The 13,375-nt window shown below is 44.2% G+C and overlaps 1 protein-coding gene across 2 annotated transcripts in view; it reads right to left on the minus strand.

Annotated features, from left to right (window-relative positions):
• Positions 1-10,936, minus strand: part of LOC131879823 (fibronectin type-III domain-containing protein 3A-like) — a 51,664-nt gene extending 40,728 nt beyond the window's left edge. For both annotated transcript variants that reach the window (XM_059226266.1, XM_059226265.1), the window contains exons 1-2: positions 10,688-10,936; positions 8,990-10,184 (exon numbers count right to left, since the gene is read on the minus strand). In XM_059226266.1, coding sequence (XP_059082249.1) covers positions 8,990-10,061 — 1,072 coding nt within the window. In that variant the 5' untranslated portion in view covers positions 10,062-10,184; positions 10,688-10,936. The remainder of the gene's footprint in view (positions 1-8,989; positions 10,185-10,687) is intronic.
• Between the last annotated feature and the right edge of the window lie 2,439 nt (positions 10,937-13,375).

Genomic DNA, 13,375 nt, shown 5'->3' on the forward strand with positions numbered 1-13,375 from the left:
TGAGAGCCATTTCCAAGCCATTCACGACCTCGCCTTGAGAGCGTCATTTAATTCCATGAGTCGGAGTTCGTTCGATACCGGCTCAACTTTCCCGAATTCTGCGAAGTCACCATTCAACATTAGAATGGCAAGAGGTATGTACTGTATATCTTCGGTTGCATCTGGATAGACGATTACAGTCATAATTTCCCTCTCCCCACTCCGACCTGAACAAACATGAATGCAAAAAAAACGAATGTTCCTAACAGACCAATTCCTATTAGTACGACATGCCATCTAAATGATGAATAAAGACTGCTCAGAGATCACAAAAAAGCGGCCTCGTTTCCTTGGCTCCCAAAAACCTGTTTTGATGCTCTTTTCAGTGTAGTTTGGGTAAACACCGGGTTTTTCCAAAACACCAGTCCCAAGCGCTCAAGTGCAGATCTGGTGCGAAACAGGGTTGACAAAAAAAAGCGGAGCTCAGGGAATTGGAGGGAGATGGAAAACCCAGATCACGAAACGACTTCTACTACATACGGTGGCTCCAAGGGGAGATGGAACTTTTCAGCCTTGAATGTGAAAATGATCTCTAATTCGTGATACTCGTACATGCACAAGGAAGACTACCAGGAAAATGGTCGATAGGGCCAAGGGCCAAGTTGATTCGTGTTGATCGACCCTGTAAAGTTGTGAGATTGACGATGGTTATTATGGAGAAGAGGAGGCCTTGCTGTACTACTAATTGAAGAGTCTTAAGAGTGACTATCATAGCATTCTTGTAAAATGCTTTTCACAACAAGGCAATGCCGCGATGTACAAAAATGAATCAGAAAACAAGTCTCGAATTCCTACGGCTTGGACGCCTCTTTTGAGGTTATAACAATAGCAACAAAAACCATTGGTAATGTTCTACCTGCCAACAAAGAGCACTTTCAATTTGTGGAGGAGAAACCATCTTCCCGTGGTTGGCTGATGAACCATCGTGCCTTCGCCATAAACTTGCATTGGCAAAATTCATCTTTTTCGAGGAGCCAGAGGTCGAATTCAAAGGGGGAAGGAAGGAAGGAAGGAAGGCAATGGCTCTTCTTCTTAATCCAGGTTGAGGCCACTGGTTGGAATGCCGGCCTAACTACTTCTCCTCGCCTTAGGCATTGCCATTGACAAGACACTTGCTTCATACCACTAGAGATCTACACTTAGAACCGAAGAATGACAATTTGACCTCACACCTATTTTTCCCCCATTCATGGACAAATTCAACGCCTCACCATGACCAGTTTAAGAGTCGATCAATGGTTGATTGAGGAACCATTCGTTCCTTCTCTCCTAGTAGACGTCTAATTCATCAGTCCTCATGAGCCCCGTGAGTCCATGTACTCGCATATCGTATGTACGTACGATGGCCGGGGTGGGACAAAGAAGAGTGCATTTCCCAACATAACAATCATGACCAGTGGTTCAAAGCTGGGCGAAAAGCCCCTCAGGTTGGTCGGGACTAGATTCGCACATGCACGCACTCACCGTCTTGGAAAAATGGATTGCCATTTGAGAGCCCTTCTCCTCGACTTTTGTCTTATGAAAGTTGCTGGAAGAGCGGCCATGAACATGATGATGAACTACACTGAATGCACGCATGATACTGGGAATAGCGGATTCTTGACCCAAAGCGACAAAGTGAACGAACCGATGATAGAGATGGAATAAGTTGTGCATGCATCTTGGTCGCCAACAGAATGACTTCTTCATGAAACACTTGAACCAGAACCGAATCCGCCCCCTTAAACGATGTCTTTTTTCCGCTCAAAACGAATCCAAACACTATGCTATGCTCTTCAGACACCATGCATCTTTGATACAGGGTTGTTGGATTTAGATATTGGTTTAGATGTTGTTTTTAGCTTTTGTACGGAACGCCAGTGCTTCATTTCGCATAAAAATGTGCGCTTTCGTTATGTTCCACAAGAGGTTTTGTGACGGCAAAAAATTAACAAACCAATGGCCTCGTCCTTCACAATGAACTCGGATAATCAAAGAACATCAACGACCCCCGTTAGACTTTTCTGCACCAAGGAGTTATGTACGAGTACTTCCCAATGTGATATTGAGGACACCCTGTATGCGAAAATATGTGTGCTCTTGTAACCTTCGACCTTCCTTAGCTGGATCTGACAGGAACCTGAATTCTTCTCCAGATCATTCCATTGAGAGGGAATTTGGCAAACGCCAAATCGAACGCATAGCTTCCAAATCAGATGAAGCCACACACTTTCCGTACCAACTCCAGTCAAATTAGAGACTGTCTCCGATAAGATCTCTCGTCATCATTTCGTGACCTGGATCTGGGATGTGCTTCGTTTTTTTCATGTACAATTGTGGTAGTTGTTTGCTAACTGGACTAGCCAAGGCATGTTATTTTGTCATGGATTCGTGGTGACAAGGGACAGATGCATTCTCAATGGTTTTTGCACGCAATACAAAACAGGCGCTTTTTGTCATGGAGACATTGACAATGAAATCATGTAGACCTGAATGGGAAAGAAGCGCAAGCAAATCGATCAGGTAGAGATCCTTGTTGCATGTCAGGATGAGATTTGATTTTTTTCTAATTTGTCATTTCCAGTCCCCGTTGAAATATTCTTTGTTGGAATGCAATTGGCGCCTTCGGGAGAAGGACGTACCGTACAATGAGGTAAAAAAAACGCTCATTAGCAATCAGATCAAGACGATTAAATTGCGCTAGAGACGCTTCAGCATTTGGCATGCATGTGTTGCAAATCGTCGTGATTTCTAGTAATTACTTGGTCCACACATATTAACCGACCTTTCAGCCCTGAGACTGGGTCAACTTTCCTGGGGGTGATTTCCACTGATTCGGTGATTCCAAGTAGTATAGCTTGTCCTATGGATCTCGTTCGAAATCTCTTCTTGGAAAACGGAGCTCAAATCTGTCTTGTTCACTTGTTCAAGATGTGGAGTTTGGGATGTATGGATTTTTCTTGCGACGCTTCTAGGTAAGAGGTTTTTCTTCCAAGTCTTGATTGCGATTTATTGACGTCTTTGAGGTTCGAAATTAATTGCATGGGACGCCATTGAGGTCCCATTAGGAATTGCCATCGCACATTGTCCTTTATTGCGAGGTCTGCGGGGTACTTTGAGCTTCCATTCAAATTTTGGAAACTCCTTTGACTTAAAAAGTTCTGCGGGCGCAACCACAGTATGAGGCTCTCCATTCTTGAATTATCCGCACTGGAGAGGAGGCTGGTTCTGCTGTCAGGCGATTTTAGTGGAATAATAAATTATCCCGAAAATTCTAATTTGGCCTGTGTCAGTCGTCGTCGTCGTCAGCCATTCTTGGGACAAGGTCGGAGATGTTTCCACATTTGGCAAGGCAATGCCAATCAAGTATTTATGGAACCAAGGCATGTTCCTTTTAGGCCGTTTGAAGCATTGCATAATTCAAGGTAGGATGAAACTTTCATTCAACTGTCATTCGTTGTACAGTGTGCACTGTACAGTGTACACTGTACATACTACAAGGATGTCGTCGTTTAGCAAATCATTCACTTTCTTCCATGTTCAATCCCTTTGAAAGTCATCGAGCATGCATGAGCTTGAATAGAATTCCGAGAAGCTAAATTGCCATGTTTAAGGCACAACTAACCAAGTAAATTACTACACATTCTTGGTCATCATCCATACTTTGGATGAGGTTCGGTTCGGATCGCTTCCGAGGGAGGACTTGATGTTCAATTGATTGTCACATTCGACCGACTTGAATAATCAAGCTCAAGGGATTCGAAGAGAGAAGTCCGTGAGCTTGACGAATTCATTAAGCTGTCATTTAGATTTGTGAAACGAGTTTGAAGCATCGCTCAACATTCTCTCCATCAAACAATGCACGACCGAATCGCGAATTTCGAGGGTTAACTTTCGTGCGCTTGGAAGGAATGAGTCGAGTTGCAACAAAGGCCAACAACGAGGCGGACGATTTGATTAGTCGCCTGTATATAGGCCATATTTGGACAAGTACTCCCACATGTTCGGGAAAAATAAGACACATTTTACCACGGATCATCGGCGAAGGGGTCACACAAATTGAGCTCTTTTTCTCTGCTTTTTCTCACGCCATGGAAATCAGTCATGACATACATTGCCCAGATTTCTTGACTTCATCCCGTCCAGCCAGCATTTCTGTATCATCATCATGATCATCATCATCGTGATGATATTCAATCTAAACAAGACTTCAGATACTCCCAAATCCCTTGAGCTCCAATCGTCCGTCCTAGTAGTCGCATTACCAGAAAGTAAGAAAAACTCCAATTTCTCCAACTTCAAGCAGGAAGGACTTCAATTAGTGGGGATAAGAAATACGCTCAAGTAGTACTAGAGCAGCAAGTCGTCGCCATTTTTGTTCCTTTACACAGTTTTTTCACTCTCCAACCAGAAAAAAAACCCGTGATACTAATGTCTGTACTCTGAGCGTACAAAACAAACAGGGTATAACCTCCATTGGTATTAACGAACGAACATACATACAGGGTGCGTTCATCTCTGGATGACATGAACAAAGCGACATGCTGGGGGTTCAAGTCAATGAACTGACAACGATCGCTCATAATGAGGATAGATCCCAACACACAGAGGGCAGAATAAGAAGTGGGAAACAAGTTTTTTTGGTCATGAGGCATGTAAAAGGAAGTTACCCAAGGGTTCAGATGTGTCGTAGAAGGTCAATCGAGCAGAAAATGTTGGTCGGAATGAATCGATATCTAATGGTAATAATTGACTTCATATTTGTCGTCAGATTGGGATCGTCTGATCCTGATGCACTCGGTGACTTACGTCCAATTCTTGATGAGCATGCAGACTCATCTTCCAGCGAAACGTGGGAGTCGCTTCAGACGGTTTTCATTCGTATTTCGTATTTGGCCAAAATCTCCTAACCATCCACATTCGGAGTGACGATGGGAAAATGAGAATTGAAGGGGATTTAACAGATCCTTCGTAGGCCCAAAGTAACTTCTGTCTGGAGAAGAGGATCAGACTCGAGCTCAAATGGGTTTGTGGATAGAACCACGGTTGGATAGTGAAGTGTTTAGGCTAAAAATTTATCTTATTTTTTAGCCCCACACAATATACCCGAATGAAGCCAACGGAAGTCAGCCCAGAAATAACCATTGGGAGAAAAAAAAAGAACACGAGTATTCTGAAAATGGTCTCTAAATTTGGAACCATGAATATGTCAAATGATTGTTAGGACAATTGACATTTGATTACATTGAACAATTGTACTTTATTAGATGGGTACAATTTTCATTTGACTGGCACTCGATTCTGCCTCAATCTTTCTTGACGCACCGTGAGGAAAGAGAAACGATACTTGCTAATAACAGGACAAGGTTAAACCATTTGATCCAATGGTGGGTATTACTGGAGACTTTTCCTGGTCACACAAAAGCGTGATTTATTGATGTCTAGGCGAAGGTTACAAAAATATTCACAATTTTGTGTGACACTCTTCGATTGAAGCCCTTCGATTAAAGCTTCCTTTGCCTTTGAACAGGTGGCGTGCAAGAGTGCATTTCATCAATTACAAATAGTACAAACAGTGAGGAGAGGAGCTGCATTTCGTTCAATTCATTGCTTGGCCGAAACTGATCAGTTTTTCGAGAAACAAAGTGAGTATCTTTTAAGGTTAAGCTGATCCCATGTTTTTTGTCTTCCATTGGAATCAATTTAGAGATCATTTGAAACAATTGACAACGATGCCAATGAACGAGAAATGCGATCATATATTTCTGTCTGCACTCTCGTCAAACCGAAACTTGGTGGGGACAATTGAATGAGGGGAAACTTCCGAAGTCCAGATGTTCTTTTTCAAGCGGAATCACTCACAATGCATTTCAAGCAAAGTTATGTTCTGCAAATATGTTTTTTTTTAAACCATATAAAGCGACAGACGTGAAGATTATCGAATGTGGAGGATCCGTGTCTATTTTGCCCAAATTTGGGCGTGTTTCATTCATGTGGAAAAAGGCTAAATCGTCACCTGTTGAGCGAACGGATGGATGATGTCGCCCGACCGATGTGCCTTTAATCCATTAAGTAATTAAACCGCGAAGGCCGCAATTCCATTCTTTGACATGCCCTCGTACCCGTTGGATGGCTTTTGTTTTTACCGAATGGATGAGAGTGCAACAATTGCAATACCATCATTTCCAAGTTCAGTCCCCACTACGACTCCCTCGTCGCTAGTTTAGCAGACATTCTGACGGCTTTATGCACGAGGAACAGCTGGTTATTTGCCAACGTTAGGGTGGTGAATGAATGCAAGCTCTCCAACGGGCTTGGGATCCAATCATCGCATACTGTTTTATAACAAACACAACATAATGGTCTATCATTGAGCATGATGGACTGTTTCAATTCGTCTCTTGTCATTGTGGCAACTCATTTTTACATTGATGCTTTGACATGGTGCCTTCCCGCAATGCCCTGGACCCATCGATTAAACAGGATCATCGATGAGAACTCGAGCAATCTCAAATCCTCGGATGGACAGCCATATGTTACTCACATTGAAGCACTCTGACTGACGAGCTTGCTTGCTTGCTTAGTTGCCAGTGTGATGATGGCTTTGAAACGGCTGGCTCCCAAGTTCTTGCAACTTGCCACTTTCCAAATACTCTCTTGTTCGCTCTCTCCTAGCCTCATTGGCACTCAATTTGCTCTCAACCAAAAACACGCACATCATGAAATCTGATCCCATATCCAGAGTCATACCCTCATGTTTTGACGGAATTGACGGAACGAGCAAAGCCAAAAAGCCAAGAAGCTAAGAAGCCAGAAGAGCACTCACTCACTCACTCATTCACTAACCCTCCTTCGACATAGAATCCCGGATAGAGGCCAATGGACGTTCCACAGGCAAGTGGGAAACCAATACACACACTCGTTATGCAAGGTCACAATTGTTCAGCCCAATCTGATAGATTTCCTTCAGCAACACCTTCTAATTATTTTTGGGGGAAAAGGCATTTGAATTCCCTGGCATTTTTGGTTCGATTTGTCCGCATTCCCGGCCAAAAAGGACGTGCTATATGTATTTTATGGATGTACTAACATTTTAATTTCCTCCTTACATCATAATCCATTTTCAATTCTCAGTCCCAAATTGATCCTAATATTTGAGCTACTAACTCATAATAATGGCATCTAAAGATCCTTTCCATCACCAACAAATTCCAACAAATTCTTTCTAATTTGATGTCCATGTTTTCGGAATCATGGAAAACAGACGGATTTGAGAGACAGGAAAAAGATTTCCTAACATACACCGGGAGAAGTTTCGTGTGTACACAAATCGGAAGCACCTAAACAAGATTCGAGCTACATACTGCTCTCCGTTAATTATGACACACGTTTTCATAAAGGTCTAAGCATTTTATGTCTAGGGGTCGATATGTAATAATGTATTGTGGCAAGATTTGATTACCGCCGACGCATTTGGCTAGCCACATTAAAGGGTATTATTTTTACCACGTTAACGGACTGTTTTAAAGTGGCTATTGGAATTGGAATGAAACGATAGAACCGTAGAAATTGCAGTGCTGCCATTTCTACTGCGACAGAGCCGCGTCACAACGTCAGCTTTTAATTTAAGGGGAATGTGCGAAATTCTTATGGCTTGGCAACATCATCTTCTGGGAGGTTTTATTAAAGTTGTAAAAAATGCGGATTTTTCAGATTCTCCCCTAGTTTCGAGCGAGAGGTGTGAAACGTTGATGGTGGTGGTTAGGGAGTGACTTATTGAAAATGGGATCCGCATTATTTGCACATCCAAGTAAAATCAGATTGACTAAGGTTTTCTGGAGTCGGCAAAGTCGTTTTTTGTTCTTACACTATGACATTTGGCAGCCTTTTTCCATTTCCTGGAACTAGAGCACCTTTCCATTCGCGAATCTGCTGTCTAATGGTAATAAGAGCAAATGAGGGTGAAGAGGGCTCATTTTTATTGGGAAAAGTGTGCAAGATGATTATAATTGCAATGTCTCTGTCAGACTTGGTTGCAAGGAACTGCTGACAAATCCATGTGACCCTTTGGCAAGAAATTGACCTTTCGACCGTAGCTTAGTCTGCAAAAAGGGGTAATCCATTCAGGAAACCCGGATCAAGAAAGATCCTTCTTGTTACTTACATTTTTTTGGCATACAACAGAACATCAACCTAATATTAAGGCCGAGCAAATAATTGATGTTCAAATTTGCCGTGTCCGTAACAGCTTTCTCCTCACTTTAAAGTACGATAGTGGTAAGCCGGATCACAATGGATTGTTTGCCGGATCCAATTTCATTTGACCTGTTTCAAAAAGTCTTGTTCAAAGCGTGCATGGGCCTGGATTTACTTCTTGTTTCATTCATAACCTCTGTTAGAGGGTAAGGGGACAGCAAGTCGGGGAGAACGACAAAAAGAGGATCCTCGATGACTTTGGAATTGCCTTGGCATTTGGGGGGAAAAAGCGAACAAGAGCGTGTGCGTTCGTATAAATACGCACATATCCCAGCATGAGAACAGAGCGCGAAAGATGAAGCTCCGACATCCGAAGAGTGTGCATCAAGAGTCATGAAAATGTCTGCAATTTACTGATAACTCGACGGTTTTCACTTTAAATGCTGGATTGCACAAATTTAGATTGGATTCCTTGAACCAAGTGCAAGGAGAATGTGGTAAGACCTGTCGGCCTAAGCGTCAAAAATTACCGAGAATACCCTGCCGTGAAAGAATATTTAGATCTCCCGGATCCTGAGATGAGCAATAAAACTTGTCATCTCCTGGACGGTCTCGGCGTCGAGTACAAATGAGTACAAATAAACATGGCGAGGTTCTTTGGTTTACTTTGGATACGTTCGATTCGCTCGAATTGGCGACTGATCCACACTCTTGAAGCGCTTTGCTCAAAACCTAATTTCAAATAAAGTCCGTGTATTGTCATCTTGTGTCTTACCTGGAATCACTTGAACCTGACCATCGCCGAGTTGAAGACTGATGACTTCTCCAGAATGCACATGGTATGTGACGACGTGTTGATTGTTGTTGTTGTTGTTGTTGTTGTTGTTACTGTTACTATTGCTACTAGCATTGGCACTTCCACTTCCAGCCCCACAAACACTAGTCGTCGTCACGTTATTGTTCTGACAAAAGGACGAGGGAGACGAGCTGCCTGACATCGAATGAGGGGAGGGTGTGTACCGCCCACTAGCGTTCGCTTTTGCCGGAGGCCGGGGTGGATGACCCATGACTGGGGCTGGTGGGGGCCCACTGACATAGCCTGGCCCACTTTCATAACCCGTCCCCGGATGGTAGTAGACCGTGCCGTAAGGTGGTGCATCAGAGGGTCCAGTTGGGACAAAACCAGCGCAATAGGGTGGCTGATGTGAGTAGTCCACCATGTGGGAGGACTGGGTCGGGTAGTAGGGCTGGGCCGAGATAGCCGAAGGAGGTAGACTGCTCAGAACAGTAGGAGCCTGAGCGGCGCTACTAGCAGGTACACTGATGGGTGTGGTAACACCCGCAGCGTGTTTGTTACTGCGAGGCCGAGGGTTGGATTGACGGGTGTAGCCCACGTGCGCACCACTCCCATTACTCGACATGGATGATGTAGAGCCGGGCGAATGCTGCTGGGGTTGGGGATGAGTTACAGTTCCATGTAGAACGCCAGTAGAGCCGGGAGCAGCAGGTCCGTTCACGGGCAACTGCATGGGGGTGGCTTCAGCGGCTGGAACCGAAGCCTCAGCAACGGCTGGAGCTACGGCTGGAGCTACGGCTAGACCAGGGGTCTCAATTTCTGGTTCGGCTGCAATTGGGTCGGTTTGCGTTGTGGGAGGTGAAGCGTCGTTGGTCGGGCTCACCTCATCAGCCACTTTGTCGGGGGACGACACTTCGGGAGCTGAATTTGTTTCACTGGGGGTTGCCAGGGAAGGTGGCATTTGAGGGCATGACTTGGAATCAACGCTCCCTCCGTTCTGGGAGGGCGGGGACGGGTCTGTACACGCCACTGGCGTTTCACTCTGGTTCATGGGGATCGACAAGATATCGGGCGGATGATTTCACTACTCAAGCCAACCACGAACCCCGACGATTTTCGAGCACAACTCACAAATATTCACTCTGGGATTTTTCTATCACGGATCCAATACAACCTATAAGAGTGAGGAGAGCGTTTTGAATACATCATCTGAATCACTGAATCAGATCTAAGATAACCTTCTCCATCCCATTGGCTCCTTCAACAGGCGGATCAAATTACCAAAAGGATCTTTCTTCAACATACGTAAGACAAATCCTTCCTCCACGACAAGGTTGAACACATTAAAAACCAACAACTGTTCTTTTTCAAAGCCTAGCAACGTTACATATCTATACAATTGATGACATGGCTAGTTTTCATTTCCATCTTAATCGAAGCTCAGTGCCGAGCAGAACACCTCAAAAAACTGCTACACCTCCCAGAATAGCAACTTGACATAAGGCTCATCTTCCCTAACCTGACCACCACCCTTTGCCGACCCTGACCACGACCGGGTCTCTCTCCCCTTTCAGTCCCGCCAAGACGGCCTTGAACTGTACTGGAACCCCCCACAATCCGGACTCGGCGTGTCCTTGCAGACCCGTATGGGTGGGTGGTTCCAGAGTCCCTACGTACCTCAAACGTCGGCGAATGATCTTCAATTTTCTCGGGGACCTCGGATAGCAGCACTCTCGACGAGACTCTCATGTACGACACTCTGTTTAGTTGTCTGTCGCGTTCTGGTATTATTCTCTGCCTGCCCCAGGGTTGGTTGATCACTCGTTTTTGTCGTGTGGTGTTCGGGAGTTCCTTGGGTCCGAGCTGCTGTCAAAGACTCCTCTCTGCACTCACTAAAGCAGAACAAGTCCAAGTCTCAGTTCAAGCACCCGCTTGCCACTCAACTGCCTGCCCCAGCGGACAGAACACTGAGCACAGCTCTCCTTTTTTTTCAGATGGCTGGGACGGCCGGCGAGCGCTCCTAAGTGGCGCCGACGAGCGCGATCTCGAGTTGGCGTTCAGGGCTGGCAAGGCCAGGACAAGGAGAGTGGAACAAGTGGCGAGGCATCGGTAAGTGGCGAGGGTGCTCGTAGTTTTTCCACGTACTCTGAGATCTAGGGTGACCATCGGTAAGTGGCGAGGGTGCTCGTAGTTTTTCCACGTACTCTGAGATCTAGGGTGACTGAGACATAAGTAAGAAATGGAGCTTCTTGGCCGTAGTTTGTGAAGATTTTAAGACATTTTAAGGAAATGTATGCTCAGGATGTTTTGCTTTCACCTCACGTAGGGTGGTTGAAGATGATGTGAGTTCGTTGGAATGATGTTTGAATACTTCTAGGGAAATGTAATGGGCAAGCCGAGTTCAAAATAAGGTCACGCTAGAGCTGCTAGACGTGTGCCCTAGAGTGCTCCTTTGATTTCTGGAACGACCTCGTCAGTAGGCATGAAGCCGTGAATAGCCCGCCCGAAAGCCGGTCACTAGTGGCTCAGACGTAAGGAACTGCTCGTACGTAACTCGTAACAGCACGCTTTCTGGAAGTCACATGCGCTACTGCTACTACTACGAGGACCACCTATGGCTGGGATGGGTTTTCAATCGGGACTACTTTTCCTAGGGACTGAATATGAAAGGTGGAAGGGGAATCAGAGCAAGCACCTCTCTCGTCAAGAATACGTCACTGATCCCTAAGTCACGTCACCTCTGGACATGAGAAAGTGTCGGTTCTTTTTTTCCTTCACTTAATTTCTCAGACATCCCTGTCCTGGGTTTTCAGAAGTTCTTTGTTCCCTAGACCATTCCATGGGAATTTCCTGATGACGGGATGGGACTGGTAGACAACCACAAGTTTTATACCGGTGTTAAAAAGAAACAAACATCATCACAGACACCACCACCACCACCCCCTCCACACACACATATTCCCTTACAGGTAAACTGAGGGGCTACCTGCCTGAGACATTAATGGCAGGTCATTGAGACTTGTGCATTGACTTCATCATTCATACATACCCTAATAGGGGCATTCCACGTCAAGAGGGCACACTTTTTGACGAAATCGCGGCAAGTCAACTCTGATTTTGCTAATTTTGTGGTTTGTGATTTTGCACACTGGTTTGTTGACGTACCAAAACGTCACAGAACAAGTTTCAGGTGCCTAGGCCAACCAGGGCCTAATCTAGGGCCATGTGCATTTAGAGCCAAACCACTTGGCCATCGCTGTTTGAACAGCCATAACTCTGGATATAGTTATCCAATTGAGATGAATTTGAAATCAAAATGCTCCTTGATATAATTGTTTTAAACAAATGCATCAATTCAAATTCGGTGTGTAATGGCCTTATTTGTCCTTTGACCTTTCCAAAAGCCCAGTCCGGATTTTCTCAATAGTTGGCGTGTGGATAGTTCTATGTCTATTCTTTATATGTTGCAAAAACAAAAATGGGATCTTCATGGGTTTAGATTTGGCAAAGACTTTTGTGAGCTTAGATCATCTATTTTCACATCTTAGAGGTGCTATCGCGGAAACTTATGCAAGGATGAAGTCTCAAAACTGAAGGTCAGGGCATTGAAAATTCAAAATGTATACATTTATTTTCTCTTCATTCTTGGACTCTTTCACGGTTAAGTCCAGATAAATCCCTATCCAAGATGTAATTCTACTCTAGGCAATTGTAGGCAAACTAAAATAATAAATTAAATATTTCTATTAAAATATGATTGGCACGAATTATTCTCATTAGAGGATCGACTAAATCTCATGGCAATGCTGACTTCGATCTCTTCATAAATTCACAAAACGGCACATTCATCAATTCCTGGAATAGCGTACAAAACCTCAATATTACCTTTGACGGGAATTCCCCTTTGAAAGAAGCGAACTTCAAAGCCGCTCAAAAGAGGTTGAGAGATTTTGATTCCTCATTCCCCATCTGTCTCGGTTCGGTAAATGTTATTCTCCACCGATTAGTTGGCGGTGCTACGTTTTTAAACTTAATCTAACCTTATCAAACCTAACCTAACCTTACCTAACCTAACCCAACCTAACCTAACACGATATTAATAGACTTTAAGGTCTCTCTCCAAAGCTTTCCAACAGTTTGTCACAAATTTAAAAATGAGCACCGCCAACTAATCGGTGGAGAATAACGTTTATCGTCTCGGTTATTCATCAAATGATCCATAAATCCATAAATTTCGAAAAAGACTGGTGGCCTTCCTTGGTTTCGACCAGCAAATAACAACCTATCAATCCTGATTGATTTTGGCCAGTAATCGCAATAAAAAAAGCAACTTAACCAATGGGAAACGATTTGATAGCGCCAAAA

This window comes from Tigriopus californicus, chromosome 4 (assembly GCF_007210705.1).
Source record: "Tigriopus californicus strain San Diego chromosome 4, Tcal_SD_v2.1, whole genome shotgun sequence".
NCBI lineage: Eukaryota > Metazoa > Arthropoda > Copepoda > Harpacticoida > Harpacticidae > Tigriopus > Tigriopus californicus.